The sequence below is a fragment of the Danio aesculapii genome, chromosome 10 (genome assembly GCF_903798145.1).
Source record: "Danio aesculapii chromosome 10, fDanAes4.1, whole genome shotgun sequence".
Taxonomy (NCBI): domain Eukaryota; kingdom Metazoa; phylum Chordata; class Actinopteri; order Cypriniformes; family Danionidae; genus Danio; species Danio aesculapii.
Genome location: NC_079444.1, coordinates 41634976 through 41652994, shown reverse-complemented (window position 1 = coordinate 41652994; position 18019 = coordinate 41634976). Strand labels below are relative to the sequence as shown.

The 18019-nt window shown below is 37.7% G+C and overlaps 1 protein-coding gene across 1 annotated transcript in view; it reads right to left on the bottom strand.

Annotated features, from left to right (window-relative positions):
- rnf34b (ring finger protein 34b) overlaps positions 1-14414 on the bottom strand; it is a 73592-nt gene extending 59178 nt beyond the window's left edge. Inside the window, exon 1 of the mRNA XM_056467191.1 lies at positions 14326-14414. Coding sequence (XP_056323166.1) covers positions 14326-14331 — 6 coding nt within the window. The 5' untranslated portion in view covers positions 14332-14414. The remainder of the gene's footprint in view (positions 1-14325) is intronic.
- Positions 14415-18019: the final 3605 nt, after the last annotated feature.

Below are 18019 nucleotides of genomic sequence, written 5' to 3'. Positions count from 1 at the left end.
CACCTTCTCCGAAAACACTCGATTGATCTCAGCTGGCGGATCAACATTTACCTCATGTCATGATCGCTGTCATCTGCGCCATTATTATTATTATAACTTTAGGTGAGGTTTGCAAACCTGTGCACTTTTCACTCTTCAGCCGTTTGCATTTCCTGCAGTAACAAAAGCTCCCTGTTATCTGACAGCGGGAAGCGTTGAGTGACTGACAGCTAATATGAACCAATACAGCAGCAGGGTAGAGCGATTCAGCAAGTTTTTAGAGAAAATCAAATCAGATTGCACTACAACCATTATATTCAGACACACAAATGCTCCCAAATATATTATGAGGGCGCATAGATTAAATTTCGGGCGCTCATGCGACCAAATGGTTGCAATTTCGAGCCCTGTAGTATAAGGACATGTATTCAGACCACAACTGAACGTTTGAAGAAAATTGAATGCCTTATTATTTAGAATTAGCTATTATTGATGTAAATGCATCCGTTCAAGCCGCGCATAATTGATTTATTACGGTATTGACGGTATTAGAAAATCCATGTTGTGGTGCAATGTCACACCGGTGATGACTATGACACCGGTGTACCGCCCACCCCTAACTAGTATCTTGCCAAATAACTAGTAAAATATGATGTACTGTCATCATGACAAAGAGTAAAGAAATTTGTTTTTAGAACTATTATGCTTTGAAATGTGTTGGAAAAAAATCTCTGTTAAACAGCACTTGGGGAAAAAAATAAATAAATAAAATAATTAAAAAAAAAAAAATTCACAGGAAGGCTTAAAAAAAAATGTAAATAATAATGAAAAAATTGGTAATAAAATGTAATTTCTTCAGAGAAATGTTAAATCTCAAAAAAATCAACAACATCGGTTTTCCCAGTATCATTCAGCCCAACGCTAAACCACTGAGAGAACAACAAATCTCATCTGATACACCCACAATCATGCTTTCTGATGAATTCATGCATTTGTTTCTGGTTCAAACAAGTCGTCTCTTTTGGTGTTTGCATGCAATTAAATATGCAGAAGTGATTTCATATAGATAGAAAGCATAATGCATGTACTGGAAGTGTCTGGTTTAATGTCTTTAAAATAACTTGTGTAAAGAAAAATCCCAAATATGAGAGTTTCAAATAATGTTTCATTCATTTGACGAATCAACATGTTTAATCTGAAATGCACTTGCTGAAATATGTAACAGAATCAGTGATCAAACTAAATGTTATTCTTTAAATGATTAAAAGGGTTTCGCTGACAGATGGGTCTTTTTGCATGTTAGAGTTTGAGGAATAGTGGCAAAAATAATACATATTTAAAATGCGATCATTTAAATACAGTCTATTACTGTGTCATCAAATGACTCTTGTTCTAAATATATCAAATATGAATCAAGTTTTTGACAAACTATTGTTATACTCAGGGCTTGACATTAACTTGTTTGATCACCAGCCTCTGTGGCTAGCAGTTTTCCAACATTACTAGCCACTCGTCATTTTCACTAGACACAATTTTATTGTTGGGCAAATATATTCTATACACATAAAAGGACTTGATTTAGATTTTGCGTTATCTCCACATGCCTCCTCATTCATTTCACTTTTTGTGTGTCGTGTGTGAGTTTGCTCAATAATCATGAGCAAATGGGTCATGGTTTCATAGTATTACAATTAGTTTTTATTTCACATCATTTTCAGAGCTCAATATGAAGGATTTACCAGATTTATCTCTGACCACACCAAACATAAACAATTCATTATTTCTTAGCCACAAATTTTACATGTGTCAAAACAAGCAAAACATAGCTGTATACTATACTTTTTATTTAATGAAACATGTGGACAGTAATCTGTCCTGGCTAAAGGTCCCAGATCACCAGTTAACTACACATAAATGAGGAATTAATCTCGCAATAAAGCAATGTTATTGTAAAAAATGATAATTAAACTATATTAACGCAAAAGAAAGCAGGTAAAAACATACAGTGTGATAATGAATGAATGATCACACATGCGCGGGTAATGTTAGACTCATAAATAATCTGTTCAAAGACTGGTTAAAGCGAAAGCAACTGGCGCTGCTTACAATAAGTCAACTCTGGAAATCTTGTAAGCAGCAAGACTGTGGATGCGTGTTCATCACTTTCTGTCTAGTCTATTTGAAAGAGAACCGATCGCATCAGTTGTGTTTCTACACACAGTTGCTTTACGAAAGGAAACTGGAGCGTGCACGAGTTTTAAACAGTCGAGCGCATCACCTCAGCTGTTAGCGCGAGTGATTATCCTCTCATTCGGTATTCAGCTGCTTTCTATTGCTCGCGCGAACGCAATTATTTTTGTCAGTCATGTTGCCTCTCAATTCTAAGATCGCCTTTGCATGCATATTGGACCATCCTTATTGTCGAACCCTGCTTTTAAGAATTATTATTCGGGAAAATTATTTTCAACCAGCCAAAGTGGCTAGAGGGTGTTTATGTCTTACCCGCCACCGCTAAATCTACCCGCATTTGGCGGGTGTTAATGTCAAGCCATGGTTATATTGAATGACAGTGTACTGGGTGTATTCTGTAAATCACTGTAAAAATGAATAATTGTCTTTTTTATTATATTTTAAAGGACATAATCAAAATTACCCATGACATATTGTCATATTGATATGTTGTGGCAGAACTAACTGAACCAAATATTTCCCTTTCCTGGTCACAGCAATGCAACAAGTTACAGTTGAAGTCAGAATTATTAGCCCCCCTGTTTATTATTTCCCCAATTTATGTTTAACAGAGAGAAGATTTCTTCAACACATTTCTAAACATAATAGTTTTAATAACTCATTTATAATAACTGGTTTATTTTATCTTTGCCATGATGACAGTAAATAATATCTGACTAGATATTTATCAAGACACTTCTATACAGCTTAAAGTGACATTTAAAGGCTTAACTAGGTTAATTAGGTTAACTAGGCAGGTTAGGGTAATTAGGTAAGTTATTGTATAATGATGTTTTGTTCTGAAGACTATCGAATAAAAAAAAAAAAACAGCTTAAAGGGGCTAATAATATTGACCTTAAAATGGCTTTTAAAAAATTAAAAACTGCTTTTATTCTAGCCGAAATAAAACAAATAAGACTTTCTCCAGAAGAAAAAATATTATCAGACATACTGTGAAAATTTCCTTGCTCTGTTAAACAACATTTGGAAAATATTTAAAGAAAGAAAATTCAAAGGGAGCTAATAATTCTGACTTTAACTGTACAACTGACTGTGGCTGTATCCGAAATCCCCTCCTATACTCTTAAATAGTGCACTAATTGAGGGAGCAGCCATTTGTAGTGGTGTCCGAAACCATAGTGAATGATCTGAAGTCAACTCAATCAATCCCACAATGCACCGCAATAATAAGTGTTCAACCAATGTACACACAATGGCTAGAATATACCCGGCATAACAGGCATAATATGAGAGTTTGCGGGAAGATTGTGTGTGTCCACAACAAAATGCCTTCAGTGTAAGTAGAAATGGGTACCGAAACTCAGTACTTTATGAGTATCGATGCTACATTATAAAAGACAGAAGTGTCACTAAGCTCTGACATTAACAGTTCTGCTATCGGCACTGGATAATTATTGCTGAATAGACATTTCTTACAGTAGCATAATTAACTGACCAACATTCGTATTTATGAATTATTTGTAATACAATTTTGTCCTTCAATACAAGCAGTCAAACTGAACCGTTGATTTTACATGCTCAGAGAAAACTCATTTACTCAAGCAAAACTCAAGTACATGCAGAGAACAACATGAGCATTTATAGCAAATAAGTGAAGTTTATTTATAAATTAATTTCGAGAGGATCACGTGCTTATGATTGAACACGGCTGGTCTTGCATTAGTCAATTCATGATTCACCAATAAGATGATTTCTACGCCACTATAAATACCCTGAGTTCCATTTAATAGCCATTTTCGTTTTGAAGAATCCCCCCTTCCACCCCTACTCCTCCTCTTTTCCTAGATGGGTGGCACGGTGGCCCAGTGGTTAGCCCTGTTGCCTCACAGCAAGAACGTCACTGGTTCTAGTGCTTACTAAGCCAGTCGATGTTTCTGTGCGGAGTTTACACGTTCTCCCCATGCTCACGTGGGTTTCCTCCGGGTTCCCCGATTTCTTCACACTGTCCAAAAACATGCAACTTAAGTTAATTGACTAATCCAAATTGGCACCATAGACTTGGGAGTTTCGAGATCTACCTGAGCTCAAACTCCCCTCTCGCCTTACTAACAGTAGGGAGCCCCAGGCTCAAGGATCTTATGTGTCAGGGCTCTCTCTCTCAGGACAGCGTGCCAAACAAGCTTTCTAATCAACCATCAGCTAAGTGTGAACTCTTGAAATAAATGTAAATATGATCCCACTTGCTTTTTGAGCATTGTCCAGCGAGTTCTTAAACACCTGTGATCGGTCATTGTGTTCCCGCACTCAACAGAAAGGGCTGCGATTGGCTCTACCGGTCAGGGCGGCTCTGGCCTTATTCACAGATGAGTGATGCGGATCTAGATAACTAGCCACGGTTACAGTATACAATGCACGGTTATGAAAGCTGATCCGCGATAGACGCGGTGGAGAAAACTCGCACTACAGTAACACGTTCATGTGTGTGAATCCACAAAAATCGCTGTAACAGCTGAGAGAGGAGAGGAAATGTTCTGCTGTTACAGTTGTCTGCTTTTTAAATAACGTTATTTGGATCGTTTTAATTACCCACGCTTGCCTCCCTCGCCATAGTAATAATCGAAATAATCGCAGCTTTTGCGATTTGAAAATCACACCTTTTCAAATTACGTTTTCAGTTTAAAATCGATTAAGCCCTACGACAACGATCAAAAACGCAAATCTGACAGAAACGAAACCATTTTAATAAAGCATAGCCTAACCTATGTATTTATTCATCCATAAGACAGCACCAAACAGGTAAAAACCGTGGCGTGATAGACAAGCACATATGGATGTAAGTATATGCATGTGAACATATTCAATGACAGTCACTGTGTTTCCTAGTTCCCAGATGAACATGTGTTATTTAGCAGTTGTTATTCAGTAATAACATACCTTGGAATGTTGCAACTGACCAATCAGAATCGAGTATCACAGACAGCCATGTAGTAATAAAAAATAAATGCACATGCTAACGTTGAATGATCCAGAGTCAAGATATTTGACATGCAGTCACTGTTGAGATGTTGTATTTGAGATTTTTGTCCTCAAACTGCTCCTGTGTGTAGGACTAGTTTCTCTCACATCTCATCTAAAGCCTTCAGTTGTGTTTTGATTTGCTTTTATACTGTTTATAGACTATAAAATAACTTGATTCATTCAGCGTAGTGATATGGAGCTGTAAAGCACATGAAACCTGCTGGAACTACTTTGGCTGTGTGTTTATCTGAAAATAACAGCACACCTTAGAATGCGCATCGGCCAATCAGAATCAAGCATTCATAAGCCACGTAGTATACGATTATATTCTATATGCATCATCCAGAGGCTTCAAAGCAGATGCTACAATAATGGCCGATCAAACAGAGAGTAAATGCGTCACATCCACAGTCAAGTGTTTGTTTATATAACATAAATGTGAATGTGTGTGTGCATGTGACCTGCCGCACCGGTTCTGGTACTTTCTGACAGGTTGACAGTCTGAAGGACTCCAGCGATTCAGTCTCCCGCTTTTAGAGATGCGATGACCTATTCTTTCACGTCAGACCAACAGCGCTCAGAGACCTCTGTGTACTTACAGCAAAACAGGGCATTACATTTCCCCGAAGTCACGAATAAATGCACAGAAAGAGAACCTCATGGTAAATGCTTGTTTTTAATTGATGAGTACATTTGGCTCCAGAGAGACATCAACTAAATTCAGACTAATATCTCTACGGTGCTCTCGGTAAAACATTTGCAGCAACTAATAACTGCATTAAAGGCACAGTTTAGCCTAAAATCCAACTTCTGTCATCAATTGCTCACTTGTTTCAAACCTGTTTGAGTTTCCTTCTTCTTCTGAAAGACAAAACGAAAAATGCTGGAAATATAAAACGGGTATTAGATATGTTTCTATCCAAAGATGCAATGTAAATGCAAATGTAAATAAAAATAGTTGGATGAAAGCATAGCCACTGACTTTCATAGTATTTTTTTAGTACTATTGAAGTAGATTTTTTCCAACATTCTTCAGAATATCTTGTTTTGAGTTCAATGGTTAAGTTTCAGTCATTCATTCATTCATTTTCCTTTGACTTAGTTCTTTATTTATTAGGGGCCGCCACAGTGGAATGAACTGCCAACTAGGGTTGGGTGATGTCGACCAATTTGGCATCAAACGATGTCTAATGTGAAACATTGCGATGGACGATGGTATCGTCATTGTAGGCGGCGGTGAATTCATTATTTCTGAATAATTAATTAACGCATAACAAATTAATTATTTGTAGCCTACACTCAAGAATTTTTTTGCTCGTTCAAACTACTTAATTAAAATGAGCTGAAACAACACATTTCTTGGGATTTCATTGGGACAAAATAATTTTTTTTATGTTCAATCCACATAAATTTGTTAAAAGTGTTAAATTAACTTAATCCAGTGTTTCCCAACCCTGTTCCTGAAGGCACACCAACAGTTCACATTTTCAACCTCTCCCTAATCAAACACACCTGAATCATCTTATCATAACATCAAGGAGACAGGAGACTCCAAAACCTGAAGTTAATGGGTCTGAAAAGGGAGACATAAAAATATGTACTGTTGATGTGCCTCCAGGAACAGGGTTGGGAAACACTGACTTAATAAATTTGTGTTGGGACAACATGAATGAATTGTGTGGAACCCTGCATTTGTTACAGTGTTCCGCTTCAACTACCTGACCCGCATGCTCTTTGTTTTTACCAATAACCAAATCATAAATAAATAAAGATAAGTTACACACAACTTACCACCTGTCAATCACTTTTACAGCCGGACTCTGGCATGAATAGGCAGAGTGATCTGTGTCGTTATAATAGCGTCGACTAACTTGGTTGGTAAAAAAGCTGCAAAACCAACAGGAACTAAGCAACAGTATCTGAGGTTTTCACTAAACTGACTAAGTACAAGCGTGAAAGCGAAAGATTGAAGCAGCGTACTGACTAGGGCTGGGTATCGAGTTCGATACTTTTTAAGCACCAACCGAATCGTCTCGATACTACCAAGTATCGAAAAAATCATTTTCGTTCGGTACCAAATTTCAATACCCAAGGGTATAATCTTGTCAACGTCAGTGAGCACCACTTGGAGAAAACCTGCATCCTTAACGTGCCCGGATCAAATCCTGGTGATTGGCTGCGGCGGCGAGGCGGTCTTGAAAATCAATAGTTTACGGCAGTTACGCCCACTCGCGCAGAGCTTGTCAAATTGTCAATTGTCACCCGCTGACTGCTGGAGCTCAGACGCAGACGTACGCTGCAGCGCATAACAGTGTGTGTGTAGTCACTTGATGTGTGTTTTCAGCAGTATAGTGTGGGAGGAGGGCTTTTCAGAAATGCTAGGTAAAACAGTTAAGATGTGGATCGTTTTCATTCTAAAATGCCATTTTAATCTAAGACATATTAGTGTAAACAGGGTCTAAGTGTGTATTTTTTGCTGCTGCGACAGGCGCGCGGCGGAGGATCGTGATGCTGGCTCAGCATTGTGATGTCTATTGGCCATTGGCGATGGAATCGTCTATTGACCCAACCCTACCACCAACTGTTCCAGCACATGTTTTACACAGCAAATGCCCTTCCAACTGGGAAACACCCACACACCCTCTTACACACACACTCGTACACTTCAGCCAATTTAGGTTATTCAATTCACCTATAGCGCATATGTTTGGACTGTGGAGCAAACAGGAGCACCCGGAGGAAACCCACGCCAACACGGGGAGAACATGCAAACTCCACAAAGAAATGCTAACTAGACCACCATGCCACCGAACTTCAGTCAATTTTGGGTGAACCAGCCCTTTAAGCGTTTAAGTGAATGATAACTGGACAAAGCATGTTCCACTTGAGTCTAGTGTAACTACAAAACAATGAATCAGCACTTAAGATCCACAATGGATTATAAGACAGCAGATTCCTCATCTCTCCTCACACCTGCAGCTATGAAGAGAAGAAATCCTTGCACTGACAGAGACACATGGCTTCTAATGATTTCTGACTAACGAGCATTCACTTGAGAGTCAATAATTACAGCAGCAGCAGCAGCAGATATGGGATTGCGCATCTCTGAACATGCTACAAAAGCACCGCGATTCATGCAAGTAGTACTAACCTGCTTCACACTTTGTATGGAATACACACATTTCAGTAATAACACCAGACTAATTACCTCAGACAAACACAGCAAACCCAAACACTCCAGTACTTTTTACTTTTCTCTATAAACTTGCATCAGAGCGACAGCAATGTTTTTTCATTTGTCATCCTCTGAGAAAGCGCTTGATGTCACCTAGTTATGAGAGACACCAGGGAAGCGCGAGCGCAAAGCTCACGGTCATGGACACCACATGCTCGCACTTGTCACTACAAGTCAGAATAATAACATGTGCAGAAATGAGTGCCGTATAGCAGCACTGAGGAGATTGTAAATAAAAAAGGCTTTGTGGCTTTTTGGTTTCTTTTCTTGTGCATCCCAGCCACTAGCTCCCCATCTGAAAGAGTTTTTAGCATAGGGGGTATTATTGTCATTCAGCTTCACAATCTGTAATGTGGCAGTATGTATTTGAATAATGATGGCTGGTTCCTTTACTTGAAAGGTCAGATTTGATAATCATAATTTATTTTGTTTAGACTTTAAAGTTTCGTTATTATTCACACCTTAAAGTTTATGCTTTCCCTTTGCACACACTTTGTAACATTTTATTTATCAAGTTTAAGAGTCTCTTTAACACTGTTTATTTTACTATAAAGAGATCAGATAATTTGTTTAAATGTTTTTGTTTTTGACTATTAAAACTATTTATCTTAGTAATGTTTTAAAATTAAAATAAAGTGGTTAAAAAATAAAAAATATTCAATAATAATCTATATCGAATGATCCGATTTGTAATATCGCCCAGCACTAAATTACAATAACTGTTGGACCTTAGCCGAGATCTGGTGAAACAGCTTTAAAGGGAACCTATTATGCTCCTTTATACAAGATGTAAAATAAGTCTCTAACGTGCCTAGAATGTGAGTGTGTGTGTGTTTCAGCTCGAAATACCACACAAATAACTCTTTAAAACTGACCCTTTTAGGCTTTGATCAGAATCGAGCCGACTGTCGCTTTAAATACAAATGAGATTGTGCGCTTTTCAAAAGAGGGCGGAACTACAAATGCCTGTGTGTCAGCATAGTGGCATATTCAAAAACAAGACTAACATCCTATGCTAATGAGGGAGAGATGGTCACAGGTGGGCGGAGATTTCGTCCTCTGATGACACGTACAAAAGGAGAATGTCAATCAAAGTGTTTCTGCAGTCTGTTTTTATCAAGTGTGATTATAAACAATAAAATGAATGCATTTTTACCATTAAAAGCTGCTTATATTCATAGACTGCTGCCACACAACTGTGTTTAAACCCCTTATAAAAGTGACTTTTGCATAATAGGTCCCCGTTAATAGCATTCAGACAAATTCAGTGCAAAGACAAATTACTTTCCTGTATTAAATGTACTTTTTTTTTAATAATCTTTGTAATCATCTTCACTTTATTAGAAAATGACTGACATTTCTAATAATGATCATCTGGTAGAGATATGCTGCTCCATTTCCACTTTCAATATAAAACAGATGAAAGCAGATTATCTCCAGATATTCAACTCTTTCTCGAGTCTCAATGCAACAGGCTAAATCTAATATTTTAGGCAAAATACACCACATAATGCATCTTTGTACAGTGGAGAGTATTAATACTGGATATCAGGATCATTATCACCTCCAATAAACAAATATCATACTAATCTACAACAATGGCCATTTAAAACCCAATTGCTTTTTTCAGTCTGTATTGAAAAGCTTCTGTGCTCAGATTAAGAAAAGCAATGTCGCAGAAGAGTGAATTTCCTCAGAAAAAAAAGCTTTCTTTAAGAAGAGAGATTGTCTTTTTGCTACTCGGGGGAGAATCTGTGCTTTAAAAGTGTCATTACATAAACCGCAGAAGAAAAAAACAAAGACAGACAGCGGTGCTCGTCTGAATGAGAGGAATTATTCATAAAGCTGAATTATCGGCCATGCGATTAACCCTCTAATTACACCCACCCACACGCACTTTTCCTACACACTTTCCTACTCCCTAAAGAAGTGAGGTCAACCCTAAGTTTAAAAACTGTCTCATATGAACAGATTTTACTCATTTACCTTACTATTTACTCTTATTTCATTTTTAGGATTTAGTTTCCTGACCATTGCATATTTATTGAAGTTTTAATTGTATTTAATTATAGTCAAATTGTGACCTGAACGCCTTAGTTGAAGACTAATTCAAGTTAAATTATTCAGTACTAAAGATGCTGTATTCTATTCTATAATTTGCTTATACACTCACCGGCCTGTTCAACTGCTCTTTAACGCAAATTTCTAATCAGCCAATCACATGGCAGCAACTCAATGCATTTAGGCATGTAGACATGGTCAAGTCAATCTGTTGCAGTTCAAACCGAGCATTAGAATGGGGAAGAAAAGGGATTTAAGGGACTTTGAACGTGGCATGGGTGTTGGTGCCAGACGAGCTGGTCTGAGTATTTCAGAGACTGCTGGTCTTCTGGGATGGTCACGCACAACCATCACTAGGGTTTACAGAGAATGGTCTGAAAAAGAGAAAATATCCAGTGAGCGGCAGTTCTGTGGGCGCAAATGCCTTGTTGATGCCAGAGGTCAGAGGAGAATGGCCAACAGTAACTCAAATAACTAATTGTTACAACCGAGGTCTGCAGAAGAGCATCTCTGAACACACAACACATCCAACCTTGAGGCGGATGGGCTACAGCAGCAGAAAACCACACCAGGTGCCACTCCTGTCAGCTATTTTTTGATGGCTACTTCCAGCAGGATAACGCGCCGTGTCATAAAGCATGAATAATCTCAGATTGGTTTCTTGAACATGACAATGCATTCACTGTAGTCAAATGGCCTCCACAGTCACCAGAGCTTAATCCAATAGAGCACCTTTGGGATGTGGTGGATGGGAGATTCACATCATGGATGTGCAGCCGACAAATCTGCAGCCACTCTGTGATGCTATCATGTCAATATGGAGCAAAATCTCTGAGGAATAGTTCTAGTACCTTGTTGAATCTATGCCACAAAGGCTAGCAAACGTTAGCAAACACGACGTAGCTTTCAGTTATGATGAACAGTTTTCATAATTATACTTTATAGATAAAGGTCTATGGCTCTGCATTTAATGACTTTATCTTGCTGGAGTTTATAGCCGTTTTACTTTACTTCAGGACCAACGCAATCTCACGGCAATTCGTACATTTTTGATTTAGTGGCTAATTTGTATGAATTCGTGAGATCTAATTTGTACAATTTAGTACGATTTGCTCATCCTCCAATGACGGTTGGGTTTAGGGGTGGGGTAAGGTGCCACGCCTCCTTTTTAAAATCGTACATTTTCGTATGACTGAACTCGTACGAATTCGTACGAATTAGCCACTAAACTGACAAAACGTAAAATACTTACGTTTCCTTGTGAGATTAGGCTGACCCATTAATGCCGCTCTGTAGGTCTTTTGGAGACATTCATAAATATTCCTAGCAAATCTAATAAATGTTGGAGACATACTCTCGCTACATAAATGCGCTAAATCGCACTTCAGCAGCGTTTATTTGAGAGCACACAAGAAGATCTGCGCTTGAGCAGCGTATATTTGAGGAAGCGTGCAAGAAGTTTTGTGCACGAACAGAGGAAATCGGCGTGCAAGCAAAGAGATTCACATGCTCATATTAATGTGATGTAACGTAATGTAATGTGTATTTATAAAGCGCATTTATTGTGTGTTACATGAATGCGATCTCGACTTGTAATACTGCGCTTACGACATTTGTTATTGAAATAACGCCATAGGTAGTTGGTAGATCCGTGGAAAAAAAGGCCTGCCGCCACAGCTGGAAAAAATCCTAGAGGAATCACTGAGATAGCATTCAGATATAGAAATTGAATGATCACATTGCAAAAAAATGCTCTTCTTACTTTGCTTTGTCTCATTTCTAGTCCAAATATCTGAAATAAATTGTTAGATCAAGTAAAAAATAATGTTTTGTTTTAAAATTCAGATGAAATAAGGCAAAATTAAGAGTTTTTAATTAAAACAAGCTAAATTATCTGCCAGTGGGGTAAGTTAAATAATATTGTGTTAGCTTTAAAATGTAGATATTTGGAATAAAAACAAAAGACAAAAACCTTTTTGTTGCATAAATAGTATAAATTCTGTATAATTAGAGTGATTAAATACAGTTCTTTAGCTCCTGATCAAAAATAATCCAGACTCAATATTGCATATCTTTGCGATGTGACTATTGCAGATGCACAAATTGCGATATCAATGCTGAACTGATATATTGTGCAGCCCTACATAATATAATATAAAAACCTCTATATTATACAGTGACATTTGCCATAACGTACACTAGGACTGCACAATATATCATTTCAGCATCAATATCACAATGGGTGCATTTGCAATAGTCACATCGCACTGCAATAGTCAATCAGCAATGCTGGGTTGGGATTATAGTTGATCAGCAATGAGGACTGTACAGTGTCATTTTACACGTTACACTGGATTTGATTATTCAATTACTGTACCTGAATATCTGACTACTGTTTGACTCTTCGAAAAACCACAAAGCACTACTTGTTTCACTTTTATCTTATTTATTTATGCATGCAATTTGTTTAATTCACTCCACTACAAGATTATTCCAATCAATCTAAATTAAAGATTTCAATCCAAATATAGCTACTCAAGACATATGCTGAAATCGTTTTCATATCGCAATATATAATCGCAGAAATATTAAATATTGCAATGTCTATGTACACTTCATGTTGCTAATCTGATGTCATTATCACTAAACACGCAATTAAAAGTCCCATGACGTGCGGTATTTATTCGATGTTTGACGTAATCTCAATTGAAGAGAGGGTGGGGTAGCTCCTCCCCTTTTAAAACAACAGCCAATAGCGTTCATCACAGCTCTGCCAGTGAGAGTGGTTGAGCTCAAGCGCATCAAATGAAAAGCAAATGAGAAGAAGAGGGCGGGGCATGTCAGATACTACAGAGCATGTGATTGGTCGGAAGATTTGATTATGATAACAATAAAAACGTCAATCCATTTAGGCGAAAGTGACAAACTGCAAGCTTTGGAAGTTTATATCATGTTTATATCTTCAAAACGCAAATTTTGCCACTGTTTTGAAGCACACTAGCTAATCCTTAGACCAAAACGAACATCTGTTTTATTTTAATTTCATGCGACCTTTATAAGTCCTGCAACAGTCACTATTCTGACGTCATTCTCACCATGCAACAACATTTTAGAAGAAACTGCTGCATGACATACTACATTAACACCATATAACATTGCACAGCGACATTTACAACACACTGCACACATGCACAATCATCTCCATCGCCAATCTGACGTCATTATCACCAAGCACGTAACTAAATAGCGACATTTCAGCGGGGGAAACCACCTCTGTCCCGCTGACCGTCTGAATCGCTGCTCATCGCCAATCGCCATCCCTTGCACGGCCGCTCTGACGTCATAATCCCGGTTGCTATAATTTAATTGTGACGTTTTTAGCCGGGGAAATCACTTGTGTCCCTCATGACTGTCTGAGCCGCTTGTCCATTCATATCAGCTCATCATCATCATCATCCACTGACTGCTGGCAAAGAGGTGATCCTCCAATCTCATTAGAGAAGTGCTGCGATAAACTGGGTTACGGTGGTCGTACACTCTGTTCCGAGCGTCCACTGCACCTGTCCCGATATCTACTGATGCCGATAGCATCAAATCTCCCGCTGAACGACAATGAATGCAATGCAGCTGACATCCAAGCAGACACTCAATGCAAAAGCGTGCACAAGAAGAATGAACGCACGCATTGCTATTTGCTGATGGTGCATGCAAACAACACAACTGATGCAACTCTTATTAACTCCGATTGTTGACATACCAAGCCTCGAATCGATTTATGGATGTTAATAATTTTGCCGTGTGCACGCAGATGATAAATCTCGATCTGTCTCCTTTTACATACCTTCATTGCAACTCCCGTCTGTGAAAACTGTCGAATATTAAAGTGATTTTCATGGCAAGGACGCTCAGGAGCACTTCATTACGTCTTCTCTTTCTGTCATCCTTGTGTATGTGTGGAAAAGAGCATAACGTAATGGCAAAGCGCGGCTCCGCCAATCCTGAAATAGCAAGGGCCGCTGGTATGTATAGCAGCCAATCAGCATCGCTCTATCCGGTAGTGGGCGTGGCTTAGCGGCACGCATGTGTGCATGCATCGGGTTGGTGCAGCGACACTGTGAAAGTGTTTTCTCAACACATTAGAACAACTTAAGAAGCGGATTATGCGTATAATTATGCCTGGTTTGCTCGGCTAGCCGTGCTAATTAAATTAAACTCCAACCCCCAAATTAATCAATGAGGAAAATGAAAATGAACAGGCATTTTTTTGCATTTAAAAAGTCTAAACATAGTCATCTTGGCTAAAACAAGGCTAAATTTGGGCTGTCAGTAAAAATCTAATAGATGTATAAGAATAGCCCAAAATAGACTAGTCATCAAATACACAGATTACCCATGTGAAGTCTGTTTAATCAGTCTATTTGATGATTAGTCTAATTTTTTTGCTATTGTTTAACATTTATTTGATTTTCACATATTTAACCTTATTTAAGCCATGACATCCATGCTAGATGTCTATTAGATGTCTATTAAACACAAAATTGCTTGGTTGTAGTTCCCCAGCAAACTTTTTTTTTAAAGTCTAATAGATGTCTAATAGACATCTAAACGTAGTTGTCTTGGCTAAAACAAGGCACAGATTAAACAGACTAACCATCAACAATCCCATTTATAACACAATGGAGTTCAATGTTGAATACACTAGATGAGCTGCTCATGCCTTTGCTTTGATTTGATCACAGATGTCTTGTGCATTGTCCGCTATCTAACAGTATTTACATTTTAAAAGTCTGATTGACTTACATCATTTAAATGAAATATTTAATTTTAGTTAAATATAAAAGGCTTTTTTGTAGCTTTGAACAAGATTATGTTCAATTCGAAAAGATGGTCTCTGTCAAAGGCATTTGCCCCAACCAACTCCCCATCATTCTCCCTCTCTTTTCAGATGGGATGGCGGGTCAAATCAAAGTTTGGCCCGCGGGCCCTACTTTTGGCACCTGTGGATTAGACAGACCTCTGATGTGAAGTCTGTTTAATCTGTCTATTTGATGATTAGTCTAATTTTGTGCTATTCTTCAACATTTATTAGATTTTCACATATTTAGCCTTATTTTAGCCATGACCTCCATGCTAGACGTCTATTAGATGTCTATTAAATCCAAAACAGCTTGGTTGGTAGTTCCCCAGCAAGCATTTTTTGTTTGCAAAAGAAGTCTAATAAATGTCTAATAGATGTCTGAACATAGATGTCTTGGCTAAAATAAGGTTAAATTTGAGCTGTCAATGAAAATCTAATAGACCTATAAGAATAGCCCAAATATAGACTAGTCCTCAAATACACAGATTACCCAAGTGAATTCTGTTTAATCGGTCTATTTGATGATTAGTCTAATTTTATGATTTTCTTTGACAATTATTATATTTTTACATATTTAGCCTTATTTTAGCCATGACATCAATGCTAGACGTCTATTAGATGTCCATTAAACACAAAATTGCTTGGTGAGTAGTTCCCCAGCAGGCATATTTTGCTTTTAAAAGAAGTCTAATAAATGTCTAATAGATGTCTGAACATAGATGTCTTGGCTAAAACAATGCTAAATTTGGTCTGTCAGTGAAAATCTAATAGACATCTAAGAATAGCCCAAAAATAGACTAGTCATCAAATACACAGATTACCCATGTGAAGTCTGTTTAATCGGTCTATTTGATGATTAGTCTAATTTTGTGCTACTCTTCGACATTTATTAGATTTTTACATATTTAGCCTTATTTTAGCCATGACACCCATACTAGACGTCTATTAGATGTCCATTAAACACAAAACTGCTTGGTGCGTAGTTCTCCAGCAGGCATATTTTGCTTTTAAAATAAGTCTAATATCTAATAAATGTCTAATAGATGTCTGAACATAGATGTCTTGGCTAAAACAATGCTAAATTTGGTCTGTCAGTGAAAATCTAATAGACATCTAAGAATAGCCCAAAAATAGACTAGTCATCAAACACACAGATTAGACTGACTAACCATGTGAAGTCTGCTTAATCTGTTTGATGATTAGTCTAATTTTATGATTTTCTTTGACAATTATTAGATTTTTACATATTTAGCCGAATTTTAGCCATGACATCAATGCTAGACGTCTATTAGATGTCCATTAAACACAAACTTATTTGGTGGGTAGTTGTCCAGCAGGCATATTTTGTTTTTAAAATAAGTATAATAGATGTCTAATCGATGTCTAAGTCTTGGCTAAAACAAGGCTAAATTTGTGCTGTCATTGAAAATCTAATAGACGTCTAAGAATAGACCAAAACTAGACTAGTTATTAAATAAACAGAAATTAATGACTATACATGTCAAGTCTGTCTAATCTGTCTATTTGAGGACTAGTCTGGTTTTGGGCTATTCTTAGATGTCTATTAGATTTTCACTGACAACTCAAGTTTAGCCTTGTTTTAGCCAAGCTGTCTAAGTTTAGATGTCTATTAAAAGTCTATTAAACACAAAACTGTTTGCTGGGTCAGCAATCAACATCCATTTATTATTTGCTCACCCTGTTCCAAATGCTATGTGCCCTTATTTATTGTGTAACAAAAGGATAAATGAGAAAACTCAAGTTTGCGCTCGTCCATATAATGTTAGCAAATTTTATATATTATTTATGTAATGCTAAACTTGGCCATTTGTCTTTCTGCACGACTGCATTGATGAAGCTCTGTTGGCACAGCATCTAAGTAAGGTGCGCTGTTTTGAGAAGTCAAGATTTATAAAATATTAAATACAATACCTAGAAATTCTCCCGATAAAGCATCCATGTGGTTCACATGTTGAAAAAGAAAAACAAGCTAGCAGGTACAGGCTTGAAGCTGGTTGGCTGGTTTAAACTGGACCCTGTGGCTTGGTCCTTTTATTTATCAGGGGTTGCCACAGCTGAATAAATTGCCAACTTATCCAGCATATGTTGTTCAGTGGATGCCCTTCCAGCTGCAACCCAGTACTGGGAAACACCCATACGCACTCATTTCCAATCATACACTTTTAATAAATTCCCCTATAGCGCATGTGTTGGGACTGTGGGGGAAACCGGAACACTGGGAGGAAACCCACGCCAACACGAAGAGAACATGCAAACTCCATACAGAAATGCTAGCCACTGAGCCACTGTGTCACCCTATTAAACTGGTTCCTTCTGGTCATAAACTAGTCTATGCAGGTTCTTTGCTGGTTCTTGCTGGTCAAGAGCTGGTTCTTTGCTGGGACTATCTGGTTCTTTCCTGCTCATGTGCTGGTGAAGAACCAGCATAAACCAGCATCAAGTGAGCGAGTTGAATTTCTCTGGACCAAAACAAGAAAATAAAAAAACGAATTGTATAAAAAAGATTTTTATTTTAATAATTGTACCCATTGTTTTGTACATATTGTGTACCATTTGTGTTGTTGTTGTTTTTTTCGTGTACTTGCTGGTCCCTTTTTGGTCTGGATCCTGACTAGCACGACTAGCAAAGAACCAGCCTAAGCTAGCTCATGACCAA